General features: G+C 56.9%; 1 protein-coding gene across 6 annotated transcripts; it reads left to right on the forward strand.

Annotated features, from left to right (window-relative positions):
- Positions 1-3,742: 3,742 nt before the first annotated feature.
- On the forward strand, positions 3,743-16,363 carry INSYN1 (inhibitory synaptic factor 1). Of its 6 annotated transcripts, none has more exons than XM_070575270.1 (5): positions 4,072-4,414; positions 4,825-5,549; positions 6,944-7,096; positions 8,154-8,378; positions 15,552-16,363. In XM_070575270.1, the coding sequence occupies exons 4-5, from the start codon at positions 8,214-8,216 to the stop codon at positions 16,269-16,271; spliced, it is 885 nt and encodes a 294-aa protein (XP_070431371.1). In that variant the 5' UTR covers positions 4,072-4,414; positions 4,825-5,549; positions 6,944-7,096; positions 8,154-8,213; the 3' UTR covers positions 16,272-16,363. The 6 variants fall into 6 exon arrangements, with proteins under 6 accessions (XP_070431386.1, XP_008526482.2, XP_070431391.1 ...); XM_070575277.1 differs by lacking the exon at positions 4,072-4,414 and adding an exon at positions 6,136-6,281 and having other exon boundaries at positions 5,412-5,549; XM_008528260.2 differs by lacking the exon at positions 6,944-7,096 and having other exon boundaries at positions 3,830-4,414.
- Positions 16,364-20,742: the final 4,379 nt, after the last annotated feature.

Genomic DNA, 20,742 nt, shown 5'->3' on the forward strand with positions numbered 1-20,742 from the left:
ATAAGGCTAACAGACACGAAGCCATTAATAAGAGGTGATAGCAGCTACCATTTATGGAGCACCTACCAGGTGCCAGGCATTGGGCCAAGTAATTCCATGGGCATCATCTGATTCCATGCTCACAACAACCCTGGAAAGTAGGTACTATTATCATCCCTATTTTTCTGAGTCAAAGAGACAGTATAAAACAACCTATTTTTTCCTTTTTGGCAAGAAAGCCAATACAGGAAAAAATAAAAATCTTTATGGGCTCCTTATCCCTGCTCAGAGAGGTTAAGTGACTTGCCCAAGGTCACACAACTAGTGCATTAAATGAACATCCCGGGAAACATTTGGTTAAGGGCCAGAAGAGTGCTTCTGTTTCTCCCCATTGACTGAAGGACCAGGGAAGGCCGTCTGGAGGTGGCGGCTGGATCTAAGCAGAGATCTGAAGGATGGGACATCTGGGCAGGTGGCCAGGGAGACTGGGGGAAGAGAGGATGGCTCAATTCCCAAACATGAAGGAAGCCGACCTAAGCAGCACCCAGAGCCTATCTATTCCCTCTCGCCTGTGGCAGCCCTTTGGAGGTTTACTGCCAGAGACCCCTTCTCCTGAGTCTCCTCTTCTCCAGCCTGCCCTGACTAGCCTAACCGTTCTTCACAGGACATATACGCCAGTCCCATCCCCTCCTCCATCCTGACTGCCCTCCTGTGGACACGCCCAGTGAATTGGGGTTCTAGACATAGTTTGATCCACAGAAGCGACAAAAGAAATGTCACCTCTCATTTTCCTAAACGCTGCACTTCTATTAATGAGACACAAGATCAATTAAATATTAAGTAGTCACACCCCGTCCTCTCAAACTGAGTTCACTGTTTCCTAATACTCCTAGTTCAAGCACATGTCCCCATCCTGGACATGGGCAGATGGTTCCATGGATCTATGACAAGAAACTCGATTTTCTCAGGCTCAGCCCATTTTTGATCTTAGCTATCCTTTAGCATCACAGCTTCCACGAAAGTGACTGGTGGGACGGGATGATTCCAGTTATAGGAAGTACCTAGAGAAGTCAAACTCACAGAGACAGAAAGTAGGATGGTGGTTGCCAGGGGCTGGGAGGGCGGGGAACAGGCAGTTATTGTTTAATGAGTACAGAATTTCAGTTTTTCAAGATGAAAAGAGTTCTAGATATGGATGGTGGTGATGGTTGCACAACAACGTGAATGTACTTAATGCAACTAAAATACACACTTAAAAGTGGTTAAGATGGTAAATTGTACATGTATTTTACCATAATTTTTTTAAAAGTGATTTGTGGGCCCTCTGGATTCACCTCCCCAGGAGAGCATCTCCCCCTCCCCAGGTGGCTGAATTCCCACCCTCACAGCTTCCGGAGGACACGCTAAGAGAACTAGGAGAAAAGTGAAACCATCAGTACCCAGAACGCATCACTGTCCCTGGAATTCAAGGTCCCTGTGGGCCAGACTCAAACCACCATCCAGCCCCATCTCCCTGGACCCCTCGCCTCTAGTTTAAGATCTATACTCCCTTGTCACCTAAACTTTTGACAATGTCACCTATACTCACTAGCTCCTATTCCTCACCAACCACTCAGCCCTCAGTGTCCCACAATTTGGCTCCTGCCATCTTCCTTCCCCGCCCCTCAAAAAACCCGTGACTTCCACATCACCAGTGGCCTCCTGAGTCCTGAGGCCAATGGGCACTTTCCATTCCTCCTCTCACAGCCGTTCTCTGCAGCCTCTGACACTGCTGAGCTTGTGCTTCCTCCACACCCTCACCTCCTGGGCCTGCATGACACTCCACTCTCTCGGTTCTCCTCCTGCCTGCCTGACGGCTCCAGCCCCATCTCACTGAGGGACTCTTTTCCAAGGTTCCAGCCTAGATCTACTGCTTTCATGAGTAGCCCACACAGTCTTCCTGCTTAACCTCATCCCTTCTAGTGATGATAAAAAAAAAAAAATCCTCTCAAGCCCAGGCACAGACCACATACTCACCTGTCTTCAGGATATCTCCAACTGTACCGCTTGTCCCAAATTGGACTCCTCATCTTCACCCACACCTGCTCTTCCCCTCTGATTTGTAACTTATCTGGTGGCACAACCATCTACACCGTTTCCGAAGCTACAAACCAGAGGCATCCTGGACTCCTGCTCCCCGTCCCTCTCCAAGTTCAGGTCTCTAAGCCAGGCCATGTTCTCCCAGGTACTTCTCAAACACCCCTCTCTCCATCCCTGCTGCTGTGCAGGCCACTCCTCTCTCAGCCGGACTCTTCCAACAGCCTGCTAAAGGTCTCCTCCTGGCGGCCTGGCCCTGAGATCCACCATCCACAGGCCCCAGGGGCTCTCCTGAGAAGGCTCCTCCTCGACAGCATCACCATTCCTCTTTGCCCCAGGATCAATCCAAGCTCCTAACCAGGTCTCTGAGTCTCTTCAGGATCCGGTCTTCCTCTAGGCCACCTTCCAGGGAGCTGTCAGAATGCGTCTCTAAAAGGCCGCAGTTGCGCAAACTCCCGGGCCCCTCACTTCTGCTTCTGAGCCTCTGCTCTCAGCCTCCTCCCGGCCTGGAATGCTCGCCCCTCCCCCACACTGACACTCACCTGGGTAACTCCCCTGCTGCTTCGACATTCAGCTCAGGGGTCGCCTCCAGGAGAGCCTGCTAGTCTCTGGCCTGAGTTGCTCCCGCCCTCCCGACTCTCTTACAATTGCTTCCAGAACTTGCCTTTGTCCTGCATTTACCACCCCTCTAGCTGTGAGCGTCCTGAAATGCTGCTTTTCCTTCTTGTGACCCTAGAGTCTAGCATGGGGTCTGGTACATAGAAGGTGCTGAATAAATGTTGAGTAAATGGATGAATAACTAAATGAAATGACCTGTGTCTAAGGCACACCCGCCATCTGAGGAGGCTCCAGCTCCCAGCCCCACCCAGCCCAGAGCTTGGCACACAGTAGGTGCTCAGTAAAGGTTGTGATTCTGATTTAATATGATTTAAGGCAATGTCTGGGGTAGTTTGAGGTATGCTGGGGGGAGGGGGAGGACCTGGATGCGGAGAACAGCCCAAAGGGAAGCTTGGGGCGCACCGCAGTGGGGGAAGGGGCAATGGGGGTGTCTGCAAAGCTGGGAAGGAACTGAGCCAGTCCCCAGGCTGCTGCCCCTCCGCGCCCCGAGGTCAGCCGGAGTCCGGCCGCGCGAGGCCGCCTCCCGCCCCGCCGGCGCAGGGCTCTCCCCTGCCACCCGGGCGGCGAGACTCCCGGCTCGCGCGCTCGGCGCCCGGCGCTGGGAGGCGTGTGTGTCGCTTTAAAAGCTCCCTCCCGGCGCGCGGGGCCGGCCCTTCGCTGACAGCGCGGAGAGCGGAGCCCAGCGAGCCGGCGGCCTCGGAGGGAGCCAGCGCCCGCCCGGGCGGCAGTCCCGCGGGGGCCGGCGGGGCGGGCCGGGGGCGGCCGCGGGCGGGCGGGCGGCGCGGCGCTCGGGGAGCGGGCCCAGGCCCGCGGAGCCCGGCGGGGCAGGGCAGGGCAGGGCGAGGCGAGGCGAGGCGGCGGAGGCAGGCCCAGCCCCGACCCGGCGCCCGGGGGCCGGCGAGGCCGCGGGCCGCGAGGGAGCGGGCGCCGAGCGGAGGCCGCGAGCCCAGTGCGCCCGGCCCGCCGCGCCCCTCCCCTCGCCGCCCGCGGCGCGCCTCCTCCCTCGCTCTTCTCGCCTCCTCGCCTCCGCCGGCCGGGCCGCCGGGGACCCGGCCCCGCGGCCGACACCGCCCCTCCCGGGGGCCCGGGGATCCCGGACCTCTCCGGCCGTGGACTGAGCGGCGGCGGCGTCCTCGCCCCGGCGGCCCGCGGGGCTGGGAGGAGCGGATCCTCGCGGCCGCTCCGGACGCGGCGGGTGCCAGAGCGCGGACGTTCGGGGTCCGGGCTGAGCAGGTCCCGGGCGCCCGGCGAGGCCAGCTCACTCCGGGCGGGCAGACCCGGCGGAGCCCGCAGCCGGCCGATCTGGACTGGACAGAGCGAGTTCCGGACGGCGCTGAGCCCGGGGACGGCCGGGCGCGGGCCGAGGGCATCCCGGCGCCCTCCGATCCCTCCGACTTTGGTTCACGCGCTGGGACCGGTCCGGCGTCGCCTCGGTCTCCCTGCGCCCGGGTCACCTGTGGCCTCGGAGCCCCGGGCCCCCCGGACGCTCGCTCATTCCCCGCCCGGAGCCCGGCGGGGGTCGGGGGAGCTTTTTCCTGCCCCCTTCCGTGGAGCGCGGAGGCCCCGCCCCCTCCCACCGCCCAGATGTCTCCGGTGGCGGCTCTGAGGACCTCCCTGAGGCCAGGGGCCGAAGGGTCCAGAGAGAGAAGCCCGCCCTAGAGAGCCTTGGGGGCCCCCCAACCTCATCTTGGGGCTTGGCCCCCGACGCTGCTCGGAAGGAAGGCCGGTGCCCCCACCCTCGGTGAGTCCGGGAGCGGATCGGGGGTTCCGAGGGAAGGCGGGGCTGGGGAAGGGAGGGTCCGCTGGGACCGAGGGCGCCCTGGCGGCACTAGGAGGGAGGACAGACGACTGGAGAGGCCCTCTGGTGAACTGGAGGGCCAGGCTTGGCTAGGGACGGGGGTTGGGAGAAGCTGGGGCAGAGTGCCCCCTCGCAGGCTGAGGACTTCCGCCTCTAAAGCAGGGGCTCCCTCCTTTCCTTCTAGAGGAGGGGCTGTGCTGTAGACCATCTGCCTCCACCACCCCTCCCCACAAAGAAAAAAGAATAAATTCCCAGCGAGAAAGGGTGCATGCTGGGGAAAGGAGCGAGGCAGCGGCATTGCCGGCTGGTGCTGCAGCCTGGGAGGGCTGACGCCAGGCTCGCTCTCTCTGCAGGGGGCTGCCCTCCTCCAATCCAGCTCAGCTTGCCAGAGCTGCCCACATCTGGAGCCCCCTCCATTTCTGGAAGACCCCAGCCACCATCCCTCTGCAGGTGTCAGTTGCATCCAGAGATCTCTGCCTTTGCCACTGCCTAGGAGTTGTGAGGGGATCACGGCTGCCTTCCCCCCAACCCAAGGGCATCTCTTACCCTTAGTCCCTGCAGAGTCATCCCCCTGCCTCTGTGTTCAGGCTCAGCCAGAGATCAGCTCAGCACACCCACAGGCACTTCAAGTCCTAGAGGCCACTCCTGAGACCCAAGGCCCCTCCCCCTGCCCTCTTGTGTCCTCACCTTGACCCCCTGTGACAGGCTCTGTGTCCCTCTGGGTGTCCCGTTCTTCACCCAGAGGCAGAGGAGGTGGGGTGGCAGAGGGCAGGGACTGGGTGAGGGCCACCCAGGGCCAGGGTGGGCTGGGGGGCCGTTAAGATGAGGAGCTCTGCCTGGCTGAGGGGGGCTCCGTGGAGGCAGACGCAGTGTGTGCCCGGCTGGGGGGAGTATGGGCAGGCCTGCGGCCACGTGGTAAAGGATGAACATTCGGGGCACCCCGGACCTCGGGCAGCCCAGTGACGACCCCAGCAGTGGTGGCGAGCGGGAACGGATTCGACAGCGCATGAAGATGGTCATCGGGCAGCTCGAGGGCATCCTGCGGGAGCTCAAGGAGGTGGCCAAGGAGCTAAGAGAGGTGAGTGAGGGGCCAGACAGATCCTTGACCAGTTTTCCTAGGCCTGGCACAAAAACGTACTCACACATATGTGTTAAGTGTGTGTGTGCACACAAAGCTATGTGCATGTGTGACACGCTGCTGGGGACCTCCTCCTGGTTCTCCTTTCCCAAATCTGCTTTGCTAAAAACCTCACCAAACCCCAGGGCTGGAGGGGCCTGGGTGTTTCAGAGACTGCCTGGGCGGCATGTCATGGGCCCACGGCTCTGTGGTTAGCACTCAGGGCTGCCAAGGTGGCCACTAGGGACTGAATCCCAGCACAGCCTCTTAGTGGGAGACACTCTTCTGGGGCCCAAGCTGACCTTTGACCCTACCATCTGGCTCCTTGACTCTGACCTGGTGGCAAAGAGCCCTGGGAGAGTGTGTGTTGCTCTACTGAGGCAGACCGCACTGCTTGAGGCCCAGCTCAGAGCCTTCTCCAGAGATCACATGGAAACTCAGAACCCTGGGTCCTGGAAAAATTAAAACCAGCTGTGCCCCCCTGCCCTGAGGTGGGAATGGGTGTGGTGGGCTGCTGTGGGTGCCAGAGTTCTGTGTCCGTTCGCAGGGGCGGGAATCTCCTCGAAAGGGATGCTTTGCTGGATGTTTTTTGCCAAGGCTGAAAAGTCTCCTGGAGATCCTGGGATGTGTGTCCCTCTCTGTCTAACCGGAGCCCGGTTTAATTACTGCTTCCCACATCGCTGGGGTAATGAGGTACACATGTCCTCAGCCCTGCCCCCTGGGCTGTGTTCAAGCCCAAAATGCATGACTAGCGTTCTGAGCCGCTGGCCTGAATTTGCCCGCTGGGTGCCATTACACCAGCCAGGTGGGCTTTAGGCAAATTTCAGCTCCTTGTAACCAGGGCCCCTGCAGAGATGGCCTGGAGAGTGATTGAACTGGAGTTATGGGCTCGAGCTCTCCCCAGCCAGCTGTGCAGGGTGGATGAGGCTCTAGAAGGATTGAGGAGAGGGGGGATGTTGGTACCGACTCCAGACTGGCAAAGTGGCATTCCAGCCTGGCCTGAGAGCCAAGGAGCAGGGGGTGTTTGAAAGGAGCTGTGTCCAGAGTGGAGGGGTTTGTGGAGATGCTGGGACAGGAGCTGAGGTTGGACAGGGCAGCCCTCTGCCCAGAGTCAGCCTCATGGAGGCTGCTAGGAAGTCCTCTCTCAGGAGGTGGAAATAGCTGTTTCTCAGGTAGAGAGAGACGGTGCTTCCGCTCATGGACCAAGCTGGCCAGAGTGTGGGCTGAACATCTCTGGGGAATACAGTTTAGAGATCAAAGGCCAGATGACCCTGAGCAACCCCTCCTCCCCCAACCTCATTGGTTTAAAGGACTACAATACCCCCTCATGCCTCCCCACTTCCATCTCATTTCAGCTGCTCTGTGCTTCCATTGGGCCAAAGGAACTGTCCAGAGTCTCAGTCTTGGGAAGGGCATGGGACCTATGCCCAGCAGGCCTGCCCAGAAAGAGCCAGGATTGACTCTAAGCCTGGGAGTCAGCTTTCGTACAGCGCAGAGCCTACTCCCAAGTGAGCATCTTCCAGGCATCTGCCTCCCCTTCTTCCCTCCCCCAGCATAGCTATCCAGAGCTCCAGAGCTTGAAGTCATGCCACAGGTCATCCAGACCAGCCCTGTCCATTTACTGTTGAAGAAACTGAGGCCCAGAGAGGGAGAGGGGCTTGTCCAAGGTCACACAGCCTACCAGTGAAAGAACTAAGCCTAGAATTCAGGTTGTTGATGCCTATTCTGGGGCCTGAACAAGTGGGCTAATGAGTGATCTTTTTGCATTTTGACAGGGGCTTTCTAGAGCTGATAGCTTATGCTCATGGAGTGATGCTCTGAGGGGGAGCCCTTTAGGGGATGAGGCAGCAAGATCAGAAGCACTGGGACTTATTCGCAGATCTTTTAGATGTTCCCTCTCTCCCTTCTCAGCACACACACCCCCCCACTCCCATGTCTCGAACAGCAGAGCTTCAAGTTCACAGGCTGTGCAGCCCAGAGGCCTGAGCCAGGACAGAGAAAGATGAGTCCCCTCCCCCCACACACCCTGTAGGCCATGTGCCTCCACCCAAGACTTTGGCAGGTTGCTATGGCAACCAGAGTCTGCCCCGTATGCCACCGCCTGCCCGCTGCCAATGGCACCCAGCTGGGAGGAGGGGTAGGCCTCAGAGCTCCCCCACCTCCAGGCAGGGTCTGGACATGGGCTGATGGGCAGAGGGGAGAGTTGGGTAAGGCAGGTAGGGCTCTGGGAGGCTCAGGCAGAAGAGGAGATGCCATAACTGCCTTCTTGTGTGATGGGATTTGTCAGGAATTGGCTTACCAAGTAGGGGTGCCAGGCCCTGGTTTGGGGTAAAGGGTTGCAGCCCCCCTGCTCCCTGGAACCCGTGATCTTGGCTCTTGGTCCTTCCAGGGGGCTGTAAAGCTGAGTCTACCTGGCTCTCCTTCTCAGTAACTTTGTGTGGCATTCTTCCATCTGGGGTATGGGCAGACCCAAGGTCAAGAGGGTGGCAGGCACTTGCTCTCTTATCATACCCCACTCCCCAGACAGCGCCAGCTCAGAGCTCACCAGCTGCGTTCTTGTCTCAGGAGGGCAAAGCACTCAGATGTGAAGACAAGTCATGCAAGACTGCCAGGGAACAGCACAGGATGCTCGAGGAAGGAGCAAGGCCAGCAGAGAGGAAGGGCTTAGCTGTAACCCCCTCTGCCATCCTCCTCCTCTGTCTGCTGCTCCCCTTCCCCAGCCCCAGACACCGCTGCTCATGGCAGACCCTCCTCATCCTCTTGAGCGCACAGCCTAAAATTCACAGAAAGGTGAGAGACGCTAAAGCACTCCTGAGCCTCTGTCTGCTCATCTCAGAAGTGGGGTTGATGATCATTCACACCTCAGAGTGATCTTACAAGGACTCATGGGGGCTTTGCATGCAGTAGGGGGGCCAACACTTACTCGCACCCCCTCTCCCATACCCCCCTGCCCTCCCAAACCCCTGCTGCAGCTCTGTCACTGGCTCCCCAGGTGCTGAGGAGCAAGGTCTGTCCCCTGGGTGGGGAAAGTACTTTAATGGACTAAGTGAAGTGAGGAACGTAAAAGCACTTTGAAAGCTCAGCTGTGCTGCAGAGGGATGTGCCGGTCAGTCAGTCATTAGCCCTCATCTCTCTTAGGCTCCCCAACGCTCCAGGATGCCAGGCCCATCCCAGCCAGTCTCTAAGCTCCTTGAAATTCTGTGGATCTTAATTTAGAGACACAGCACAGCCTAGGGGCCAAGAGCATGGGCTCTGCCGCCAGGTGTCTCTGGTTCAAATCCAAGCTCCGCCCCCTTCCTAGCTGTGTGACCTTAGGAAAGTTACTTTACCTTTCTTTGCTTCTGTTTTCCCATCTGTAACAAGAGGATACAGAATTTTGCCCCCCTCCCCCTGCCCCGAGCCCCAGGGTTGTGAGAATTAAATGCAATATTATATATGAAGTACTTGGCACAGTGATGGGCACAACAGTAGCTCCATATCTGTTAGAGATTGTTAATGAACTATCCTAGCGCTGGCCTGCTCCTCACTCCATGTATGGCCTCGTTCTTCTGGAGTCATATCAGCTCAGGAGCCGTGATCAGGGAGGTCAGAGCCAGGACTCCGGCCTCCTGGCTGGCACCCTTTAGTTTCTCCTACAGTAGGCAGTCCCACCCTCTTCCAGCAGGGAAAGGGGATAGAGAGGGACAGTGATGGGGCTGGGAAGAGGGTCTCCAATAAGATGGCTTTTAAACAGAGACCCAAAGGAAGTGAGGGTACAAGTCAAATGGATATCTAGGAGAAGAGCCTTCTAGGCAGTGGGGGCAGCCAGTGCAGAGGTCCTGAGGAGGAAGTGTGCTCAGCATGTTTGGGATCAGCAAGAAAGCCGGTGCAGCTGGACTGGAGTGAACCAGGAGAAGAAAAGCAGGAGGAAAGGTCGGAGAAGGAGCAGAGAGTCAGTATGCATAGGACCTTGCAGGCCACGCTATGGAACTTGCATTTGTCCTTAGTGAGAGTTCCACACACTCTCTAGCAATCTCCTGGTAGGAATCTGCCTCCCCACTCCTCTCCCTGTTCCCCACAAACCAGGAGCCCCCAAGGGCAGGTGTAAGGGCCCTGGTCCCCCCAGATGTTGAGGTTACCTTGAGCAGGTACTTGACCTCCCCCTCCCCCTTAGATTCCCCCTTCTCAAGACGTAGCTCAGCATGGGGGCTCAAAACTCATCCTCTCGTTCACCACCCGTGTCCCCACGTCATCAGTGACTGTTAGGTAGGACAGAACTTAAGAGCACAGTTACCCACCTTGGCCCAAACACCTCAGGAGGATGGAGGGGTGGGCACCCTTCTGCAGCCTGGGGAGCTGTGGAGGATCCCCCACCCCATTTCCCTGGGGAGCAGGCCCAGTGGCAAGTGTGCAGTCCCGTTGGCAAGGTGCTGCGTATGAGGTGGCAAGGAAAGTCACGGGCCATGCGGGCATGAGATGAATGTGGCCCAGCCAGGAAGCAGCTGGAGCAGGAGAGGCTGGGGACCACGGTGCTGTGCCAAAGTGGGTCAGCTCCATCACCCGCAGCTCTGCAAGAATTGTGCGGATTTTTCTTATTTTTTTTCTCGCCTTCCTTTCCTCCCTTTTTCCTTTGCGTTCTCCTCCTCTGGACAGATTTACAAAGCTCCCTGGCCAATTAGGCCAAATTGCAGGATGAGAGTCATGAATCACAGTCAACTCACTCCCCCCTCCCCAGCTCCACAGCCCCCCAGGAAGACAATAAATAACGTAATCACAGAATTACAAAATAATCAGTGGTCATAAATAATGCAGAATCCCCAGTTACGTAAGTAAGCGGCTGCTGCCCCGGGGAGCTGGGAGGGAGGGAGGGAGGGACGCAGCAGCTTGTCAAGTGAGGTGAAGGGGCCAGAGGTGAGGGGGGAGGAGGGAGATACAAGTTCTGGAGCTCCTGGGTCCTCAGTCCTGGCTCTGGGGTCTTAGGTAACACAGACATGCTTTCCTTGGAGTGGGGACTCAGCCAGGGCTGGAGGGAGGGCTGGGGGAGCCATTCTTGGGGTGTCCAGGACTATAGAACTCTTTCTCAGAAAAGAAGCCTCCAGAAGTTTTTGTTAAGCTCTATGTCTCAACTCATTCAGTGGCTGTATTTGTGAAGAGTGTGCCAATCCCTCTGCCAAACTGGGCATGCAATGGTGGGCATTCAGACCTAGTCCCACCCTTGTCTGGTACGGAGGCAGACCTCCATCACATTATTACATATACACACCTACAATTGTAGCAGGGCTGATAAATATTGGAAAATATTTTAAGGAGAGGGGCAGGGTGCTTTGAGAGCCTTTCATAGGGAAGCTGTGCTCAGCTGGGGAGGAGGGAAGACTTCCTTATGGAAGTGAGACGCCGTGAGTGGGAAAGGCGGGAGGCGTCCAGGGGAGCCCAGAGGGAGAAGTGAGCTCGGTGGAGTGTGCAGGGCTGGTGAGGAGACAACCCTGGCAGCGTGGCGGCTGCTTGCTGGAAAGCAAAGGGCCCATGGCCAGGTTTGGTGGGGTTGTGTTTGAGAGGCTTGGGAATTTGGGGAGCAGAAAAGTGCTGGAAGCAGAGGAGTGACCTGATCCTGTTGGCTGATGAGGAAGTTTCCTGGATGCAGGGTGCGTCAGGAGCTGGAAGGAAGCTGCTGTCAGTGGGAAGACCAGATGGGTGCAGTTCAGGCCAGGGGAGTGAGGCTGTGACTAGGACAGAGGGTGGGGACACCCTTGGGATAGGGCCTGGGACCTCAAGCAGGTTCTGTCACAGCCCTCAGCCGTGCTCTTCCTATCTCATGTTCCCGCTCCCCCTCTAGAGCACGTGATTCTTGTTTTTAAGGTGCCAGGCCCAGGAGTCAGGACGCCTACCTTCTGTTCTCAGCTCAGCTCCTTCTAGTCTCTGGGCCTCAGTTTCCCCATCAGCAAGCACAATGAGAAGGGTGGACTCAACAGTGGCTCCAGTCCCTTGTGGCTTTGAGGTTCTATGATTCTGTGATTTTTATGATTTCATTTCTCTCTCCATTCTCTCTCTCCTCCTCTCTTTCTTTCTGTGTATATAATTATTTCCCTGCTCTCCAAGACAATCCCAAATTACATGCAGGCAAAATGATTATTAAATCTCAGAGAAAAATCGCAGATTTCAAGACATCCAAAGCAGAAAGGTGGGTAGCATAGGGCCTGCCCCACCCCTGCCCTCCGAACTGGCCCCATGAAAGAGGCACCAGGGATGGGCAGTGGGGTTTGTGGCCTGACCCAGGCCCTGCATACCATCCGGGAGCCCTTGGCACATCACTCCCTTTTCTGATCCTCACTTATGTTATTCTCTAGTGCGTGTGACCTGTCCCACCTAATGGACTGGGCCAGATTGGCCTATGAGCCCGACCATTTGGCTTCTAGAACCTCTTCTGCTTCTGTTCTATCTGGACTCAGCCCTATGTTAGGGAGCATAGGTACCACCCATGTGCTGGGGTTTGAAAGGCCCAATGTCTCATTATTCTGTCACAGGCACTGGAAATATCCCCATCAGAGTGTCATTCCTTTGGTGAAGAACTGACTCCCATCAGTTCTTGGGCCTGGTGCCAGGGGCCTGGTCACCTGTTAGCACCCATTGGTGCACAGTGGGTATTGGCATTCTGCCTTGTTCTACATGCTTTCCATGCGTCAAGTCATTAAATCCTCACAACAGGCCTATCAAGTAAGTACTACCAGAATTCTCCTTTGAAGAACTTAAGCACAGAGAAGTTGAGTAACTTGGCTAAGGTCACACAGCCCATAAGTGGTAAGGCTAGGGTTGGACTCCAGGTCTGGCTCCAGAGCCCAGGTTCTTAAGTGGTTGGCTGTGCTAACTCTGCAGTTTAAATCACATTCATATCTGTTGACTCCCTATCACCTGGTGAGTAGAGGACTGTCATTTTATAGTGGAGGAAACCAAGATGTGGAGAGGGGAAGTCACCTGCCTCAAGGCCCCTAGCCAAGACAGGACAGACTTGGGACTTGAACCCAGACCTCCCTCTCTCCCTCCGCTCCACACTCCCAGGGTGGAACCAGAGAGGGGCATTCTACAGGAGGAGGGGAAGGGCCTGAATGTGAAGGCCGCTTGAGCAGGTGGCCGGCAAGGACTTCTTGGCTGGGGGGAGTGTGTCCAGCCTGCATGCTTTCGGGCTCCTGCCCTCTGCACCCTGGATCGTTTTCACAGGGCATTAGGAGCCCAGCTTCTGGGCCTGCCCCAGCGTCAGCCAACCCTGAGATCACAGCCAAGTCGTTTCACTCCAGATTCCTACTAGCATTGCCCCCCTTACGCACCAGCAGGCTCTCAGCAGCTGACGTGATGGGGGAGTCTAATTTGAGGATGTGGCTGCCCCAGAGGCACAGGGCCTCTCCTGAGGCAGGCAATGCCCTGGAGTGCTATTTCTTCACCAGCTTAAATCCCCAGGGTCCTAGGCCAGAGGTTCTTAGAGCATGCCCCTGGACCAGCAGCAGCAGCAGCAGCGGCACCTGGAAGCTTCCTAGATCTGCACCTTCTCGAGCCCCACCCCGGACCCCCTGAATCAGAGACGCTGGGGAGCGGGCTGACGCACACTCCAGTTTGAGAACCTCCACTCTAGGCCAGGGCTCCCACCCGCCCTCAGGTGGGGCCTGGGTTGAGGATGGGCTTCTGGGGGAGGCGAGCTTCTCTGAGATAGGGGGAGTCCTTCTCGGGGGTGGCATAAGATGGGGTGGCGAGATTGGAGGGTGGAGCCTTATCCCCACTGCCTGCCCAAACCCAGAAATCACAGCAGCACCTTGAGCCGTGTGCAGTCCTGCACGGGAGTGGCGGAGGCAGGCATCTCAGCTCCCATGACTGGTGCCTCAGGCCGATCACCCATAAACCCCGGAGATGATGACCTCACGGGTGAAACGCCTGATACACAGTAGGTGCTCACAGATGGCAGATGACGTCACTTGTGTCACCAGTGCCCCACGGAGCCCATTCACTCTCATTCTTCCTCATGAAGTTCTGGTGAGGTTGGCAGGGCTGGGATTATCACACCCACTTCGTGGCAAATAAAGTTGAGGTCCAGAGAGGTTATGTGACTTACCCAAAGACACACAGAGCAAAGTCTAAGCTGAATCTGGAACCCAGGTGTCTTGACTCCCCCAGCTCTTCTGTAGGCCTCGGCCAGCTGTTCCCTTCACCTCTGGCCTGGGGCTGTGGAGAGTGGGCATCTCTAGGCATTGACACCCCAAAATAACTTGTCGCTCCTATAAATACAGAGTCCTAGAATCTCAGAGGTGGAAGAAACCTTGGGGATAAACGAATTCACCCAACTCCCCATTTACAGATTGAGAAACTTAGAGACTTAGAGAAGAAAAATGACCGACCAGGTCACCTGCATTGGGCGTCCTGACTCCTAACCAAGTAGACGTCCCACTGACCCAAACTCCTCCTGACCCATTGTCTTTGCCCTTGCTTTCCTCCTTCACTGTGGGGCACTCACCACCCCCTCACCCCCCGAACATCTAGCACATCCCTGGACAGCAGTATGGCCATCCCTCAGTGTCCGAGGGGTATTGGTTCAGGACCCCTGCAGATACCAAAATCTGAGGATATTCAAGGCCCTTATATAAAATGGCATGGTATTTGCACATAACCTGCGCACATCCACATACTTTAAATCATCTCCAGATTACTTATAATACCTAATACAATGTAAATGCTGTGTAAATAGTTGTTATACTATATTATTTAGGGAATAATGACAAGAAAAAAAAGTCTGTACTTGTTCCATACAGACAACCATCGTAGGCCTTTCGATCCACGGTTGCTTGAACCCGAGGGTTCCCCACGTTCGGAGGGCCAACTGTAGTCCTCAGTAAGGGTTTGTTGAATTAGGGACTTCATTAGTTAATTAATTAATTGGCCGCTCTGACCCCAGGTAGAGAACACTGGAGAGGCACTGGGAGCGGCTCCTTGGCTTGATGGCTCACTGGAGGCGTGTCTCCGCGCTGGTCTCTTGGTTCCTCCACTTGGTTTTGTTTCTGTTTTGCTGTTTTTGTTTTTGGCTCTATCTTCTCTCTCTTGTCTTGTTCTATCCTCTCCCCACGTCTCTGACTGGGTCTCCCTTTTCCCCTCACTGTCTTCATCTCTGATTTACATGCTGATAGTGGCCTGGGCACCTCGGGGTATCCTGAGGCAGGGCTGGAGCGAGGCGGGCTGGTACCGTGACCTCCACAGCTGAGCTGCCCCCTGAGTGCATTTAGCAAGCAGCTCTGGGCCCAGGAAGGATGGTTTCCTTATTGCTTACCAAATCATGCTTGTGTTACTCCTTCTCCAAGAACAAGCCAAGAGTGATCTCCGCTCATCAGGGGACAGGGAAGGGAAGGAGGGAGGAGGCTGTGGGGTAAGTGGGGTGGGAAGGTGGAAGGGGAGGGTAACCTGGTGTTCTTGTCCTGAAGGGCTGGTGGAGACCCATGGGGGACAGTCGCTGACCAGCTGCAGGGCTGGTCCGGGATGCTTTAGGAAGCCTGGGCAGAGTCTTCTCGTGGTAACTCCGTATCTTTTTCTCTCGGAGGGTAGGTGGGCTGCTCATCTCCCCACTGAGTGGCCTCACTGGAGTCTCTCAGCCCTCTTTAAATGGCCCCCTCTCAATCAAAGGAAGATCAAGCTCTGAGCACCAGGGCTGCCCCCCAGAACCAGGGCTGCCTTTGGAGAAGAGGGGTGTGTGAATGGATGAGGTGCAGGGCTGAAGGCAGTCTCCCCTCCCTTGGAGCGACTGAGGAATAAAAAATAGGGGAGTAGCTGGAACAAGCTCTGTTCACCCTGGTTCAGTTTGGCCCTCAACGGCACAAGCAAACCTGTGCCCTCCTGTCCAGTCGCCGTCCTGCAGGGTCAGCAGCTGGGGATCTAGCAGTGGAGCTGGGGCACACTCACACCCAGCTTATGCTGGGCCCCTGCCTGGCCCCCCACTCTCTCCCCTTCCCCGGCCAGGTGGTGAGCCAGATCGATAAGCTGACCTCAGACTTCGACTTTGAACTGGAGCCGGACGACTGGACCACAGCCACTGTGAGCAGCACCTCCAGCAGCGACAAGGCGGGCGTGGGCGGCCCCTTTGACCTGGGCCACCTGGACTTCATGACAGCCGACATCCTCTCGGACAGCTGGGAGTTCTGCTCCTTCCTGGACGTGTCTACCCCCTCGGACTCCGTGGACGGCCCCGAGTCGGCCCGGCCAGGGGCTGGGCCCGACTACCGGCTCATGAACGGCGGCCTGCCCATCCCCAATGGGCCGCGGGTGGAGACCCCGGACTCCTCCAGTGAGGAGGCCTTCAGCGCTGGCCCTGCAAAAGGCCAGCTGCCCCAGCGGACCCCGGGCACGCGGGAGAGGGTGCGGTTCAGCGACAAAGTGCTCTACCACGCTCTGTGCTGTGACGATGAGGGGGATGGCGAGGAGGAGGCAGCAGAGGAGGAGGCCGACCTGTCCCCGGAGCCTCCTCGTACAGAGGCCCCCGCGGGCCCCCCCAAGCCCGCCCCGGCCCCCTACAAGCCGAGGCGCTCTCCGCTGACCAGCCACCGCTCAGGCCCCACCGTTGCCCCCGAGCAGACCCGAAGGGTCACGAGGAACAGCAGCACCCAGACGGTGTCAGACAAGAGCACGCAGACGGCGCTGCCCTACACAGCCACCAGGCGGAAGGCCAGGGGGAAAAACTAGGGCGTGGTCCAGGGGGCGGGGGGCACGCAGGGCTATAAATACATATATCTATATTTAACAAACACAGTCATAATAAAATTTAAAAATGCGAACGATCTGGCCCCGCAGGCCCCAAAGCTTTCACAGAGCTCATCTCGGGCACAGAGTGGGCACCCCCAGGTCCCAGGAGGTGCAGCCAGAACAGCCCTCCCCTCCTTCCCCGCGCAGGGCTCCTGGAGGGGGCGTCCAGAAGTGCGTGCATTAGGTGGGGAGATTCATCGGCAGGAGGCAGGCTGGGGAGGAACAGCGTCCAAGGCCAGGGCTGACAGTTGGTGCGACCTGGAGACTGTAGGACTGAGGGCCAGGGGTGGCATGGCCGCAGCTGGGCCCAGTTTCACTGCACCCCCAGGCCTTCTGCTCCAAGCAGACTTTGCCTCTCCTTCCCAAGGGCAAACTTACCTGGATGCACACAACCCTTCCCCGCCCCCTCCATCTCAGGGTTGGCCAGGACACAGAAGGCACAAGCTTCCCCCGTGGCTGGGCCTCCATGCTGGGGAGCTGGGCTTCCACAGACCCTGGAGAACCAGGCTAGCGTGGGCAGGGCAGGGGTTTGTTTGGAGAGCCTGGACCACTCCCAATCCTTTCAGCTCCCGTGCTCAGCCTTGTCCTCTAGGAATCACTCAGGGCCCGGCCGCAGCCAGCCCCTGGCTTGGCCCTGAGCAGATCTGATGTCCACATGAGAAATCAGATGGAAGCCCTGGGGGCTATGAACCAGGGCCATAGACAGGCTCTCAGACCCCCTCACCAGGCAGGCAGCCCCAGAGACGAGCCCAGTGGCCCTGCTCTGCCCCTGCTTCTCCACGCCAGAACCTAAGCTCGCCTTAGCGGGTGTTGAATGACACGACAGAGACAAGATGGGGGCCTAGAGGCACCAGGGCGTCATCTGGGTCAAGGCCTACACAGGGACAGCATCTGAACATCCTTGGGATTAATAACCGCAATCATTGCTCACATTTATTGAGCAGGTCTCTATGCCACTACTATGCCAAGTATGTTTTATAGCATTATCGTATTTAATCTTCACAATAACCTGACAAGATAGGAACTATTGCTATCCCCATTTTTCAAATGAGAAGACTGAGGTTCAGAGAGTAACTGACCCAAAGTCACAGAGCCTGTGTGTGATTTCTGGGCTATACCCGGCTCTGCTATCTAGCAGCTGTGTGACTTTGGGCAAGTCCATTTGCCTCTCTGAGCCTACCTACCTCATCTATAAAATGGGTCTGGTAGTCTTCACCTACCTCACCAGCTGCTGTAGGGCTTTGATGAGATGGGGAATGTGAAGGCCCTCGGTAAGCACCAAGGCCCTGGACATGCGTTATGGCCATATGACCCCAACCCAGATTCCAGTGTTTTCCGGGTAGGGAAGGAAGCCAAGCCCACTGACCAGGAGCTGTCCCTGGGTCACTCTTTCGCTTTGTCCTCCATGGCAGCTCGAGATTGGGAGATGGCTGCGGCTTGATTCACTGCCCCTCGCTTAGAGCAGCGAGGTGGCAGTGGGGGCGCAGCACAGATGCCCCTCTCAGGGGCCTCCCTGCTGCACTTCCAATGAAGCCCAGTTCCAGCCCACCAACACCTGTTGGCAGGCATCTCTGCTCCTCACATGGGCCTGGGAGGGCCTGACCAGCAGCCTGGCAGCACCCACTGCCTCTGCTGCGGGGCCAGAGGAGGTGCTGTTCAGCCGCAGCAGTGGGGAGACAGACTGTGCAGGCCGGTGTGGAGCGGATGCCGGGATGCTATCAGGACGGGCTAGGCTGCGCCTAGGATGTGTGCTCTGCAGTGTGGGGAGCTCCCCTTGGGCCTGGGCTGAGGTCAGAGCCCTAGGGAGCGAGCCAGGGTGCAGGCTCCAGGTGGAAATCCAGTGGCGGCTGAGCCATGGTTAGCGATTCCCGGCCCAGGCCCCAGGGCACTCTCCGGCAGTGGGTGCTGATCAGCTGTAGGACCCTGGCTCAGAGGATGAGTGCCAGGGGCTCCCCTGGGAGGGGGCCAGGTGAGGTTGGCCCTATCTGACAGTGAGGAGGGGGCGGGGCGGGGCAGTCCCTGCTCGGGTATGGACATACCCAGCTCTGAGGAATGACATCCGGTTCTACCTCCAAGACTTGCTTTTCCTGTCCAATGGCAGGATTGTTTTCAGACTTAGAGTCTCTCCTCTTTACAACAGTCAGGGGAAAAACTGTAGCAGAGTCCCAGAGCCAGGGATGCCCGAAGGAGCCGTGGGTGAGGCGTGGGCCTCTCCTGGGAGCCCCACCACCCACTCTGGCTCTGAGTGTTTGCGCGTGGTCGCGGCTAGTGTCCGTCAGTTGTTCCCTGGTCTACCACCCGGCTGCCTGCCTCCAATGGGTCAGAGGCACATGGGTGTCATGGAAGAGGGAGAAGAGGGTGTAGGTTCCAGAAGGCCCAAAAAGTACTTGGCTCGCCTCATAATTACGCCACACTCAGTCTGGGCCTCACTGACAGTGGGGTGGGATCTCCAAGGCTTTTTTATGACTTGAAACACGGAACGTGGCCACCTGGGGAAAAACTGTGACTGTCAGAGCTGTTGAGCCACGGAATGCGCTGCTTCTGAGTAGTGAGCTCCGTGTCCCTGAGGCCGTAGCCGTCCCAGGGACCATCCTGCACACCTGCCTGCTCCTCCAGGTACCGCCCCTCCCTGCTCTTCCGCACCTCTAAGCTTTTGCCCTTTTCTGGGTTTCCTCACCCAAAATGTCCCATGAGACCGCCCTGTTTCTAGGAAGTCTTATTTCACTGACCACCTACTGTGTCCTCAGGCTCGTGCCGAATGGTGCCGTGGAGGAGGCCGAGGGTGCCAGGTGCTCGTGACAGAGAGGAGTCGTGGTCGTGCTAAAGAGCTCACACTCATCGAGAGCACACGATGTACCGACCATTGTTCTAAGCGTGTGATTTATCTCATTTATTCCTCACAGCAAATATGAGATAAGTGCTTTTATTTATACCTATTTTCAGGATGAGGAAACTGAGGCTCTGAGAAGTTAAATAATTTGCCCAAGGGCACAGGATGGGTTATGGCACAAGGATTCAATCCCAAACTCCTTGACTTAGCGTTCAAACATCTGCTGCAGTAAAAATCCGTGGTGGGGTCAGTGCTCTGGTCTCTGGAGGTGAGGGAAGGCGGAGGGGGAGGGGTGCGGGTCTGAAAGCCAGAGGGGCCTGCACAGGCGGAGGTGCGAGGAACAGGAAACCTGTGAAGGCAGTTCAGTATTTGGAGAGGTTGGCTACTGTTAACATGAATGTCATGGCCCTTGACACAGAGTCTGGCACCAATGGATTATGGGTTCAATAAACGTTTGTTGATTGAATGAATGAGCCCCATTTGCAGAGGGGCCCTCCATTGTGCATTCATTCAATCAGATTTTATTGCAGACCTCCTATGTGCCAGGTCTCATGTTGCTTGCACACACACATACACACAACTCCCCTGTGAGGGTCTGGTCTGGTGTGGCTAGGGGCTGGACAAAGCCAAAACAGAGGGGTGTGGGGTTTCAGTGCTAGGAAGCCAGTCATAGCATTAGGTCCAGCCTGTGACCCCTGGGAAAGGAGCCAGGAACAAGAGGCAGGAGACCAGCTTAGTGAGAAGAGCCATCCTTCTGGGGACAAGGTTCCTCAGCCTGACACCACTTTAATGGGGCAGGCACATTGCAGTGTTCCCAGGGTCTGAGAATGAGGAGACATCACTGTCTCCATTTTATAGACAATGGACAGATGATCCGTCTACAAAAGTGGTCTGATGGGACCAGAGGGCAGAAAGGGGGGCAAACTATTCAGAGACCCCAGCACCATCCGCCACCCTTAGAGACAAAGTGAGGCCATGTCAAAGGAAGGGAAAAAGGGAGGAAGGGAAACTGGGAATTCAAGGCGGGCCCAGCCTTCCACCTCTGCCCCTCCTGAGTTCCCTTTCTCTGTCCCAATTCCCCTCCCCACACCCATCTCCCATTCTGCAGCTGAGACTGGTGTGTGAAAACTGACAATTATTGACCACCCTGTATACTCCAGGCACTGTGCACTAAATGGCAGGTTTAGTTGTGCCCAGTACGTAAGAGATTGCTCAACAATTATTTATTGAATAAATGGATGAAACACAATCTTCATCTGATAGGTGAAGGAGCTGATGAGCAAACATGGAATTTGTTCAAAGGGACATAGTAAGAACTTGGTGGAGCTGGGGGTTTGACATTGCTGTCATTTACACTGTGTAAGAGCTACTGTTTATGGACTTCCTATGATTTGATGCATTAGGCACTTTACATAAACTGTCTCATCTACTTCACAACAAACCTCCAAGTCATAGAGAAGACTCAGCCCCAGAGAGGTGTAGCATCCTGCCCCAAATCACCAGCTCCTAAGTGCAGGAACAGGATCTGAATCTAGACTTCACCATGCTTCCTGCACTCCTAGCTTGAGGGGACCTGGAGCC

This window comes from Equus przewalskii, chromosome 1 (genome assembly GCF_037783145.1).
Source record: "Equus przewalskii isolate Varuska chromosome 1, EquPr2, whole genome shotgun sequence".
NCBI lineage: Eukaryota > Metazoa > Chordata > Mammalia > Perissodactyla > Equidae > Equus > Equus przewalskii.

What these genes read in the sequence shown, in the direction of transcription:
- INSYN1 (XM_008528260.2), top strand. Translation starts at nt 5,394, where the DNA reads ATGAACATTCGGGGCACCCCGGACCTCGGGCAGCCCAGTGACGACCCC. An exon ending in TGGCCAAGGAGCTAAGAGAG is followed by an intron (nt 5,550 to 8,153) that starts GTGAGTGAGGGG and finishes TTCTTGTCTCAG; the next exon opens with GAGGGCAAAGCACTCAGATG. An exon ending in AGCCTAAAATTCACAGAAAG is followed by an intron (nt 8,379 to 15,551) that starts GTGAGAGACGCT and finishes TTCCCCGGCCAG; the next exon opens with GTGGTGAGCCAGATCGATAA.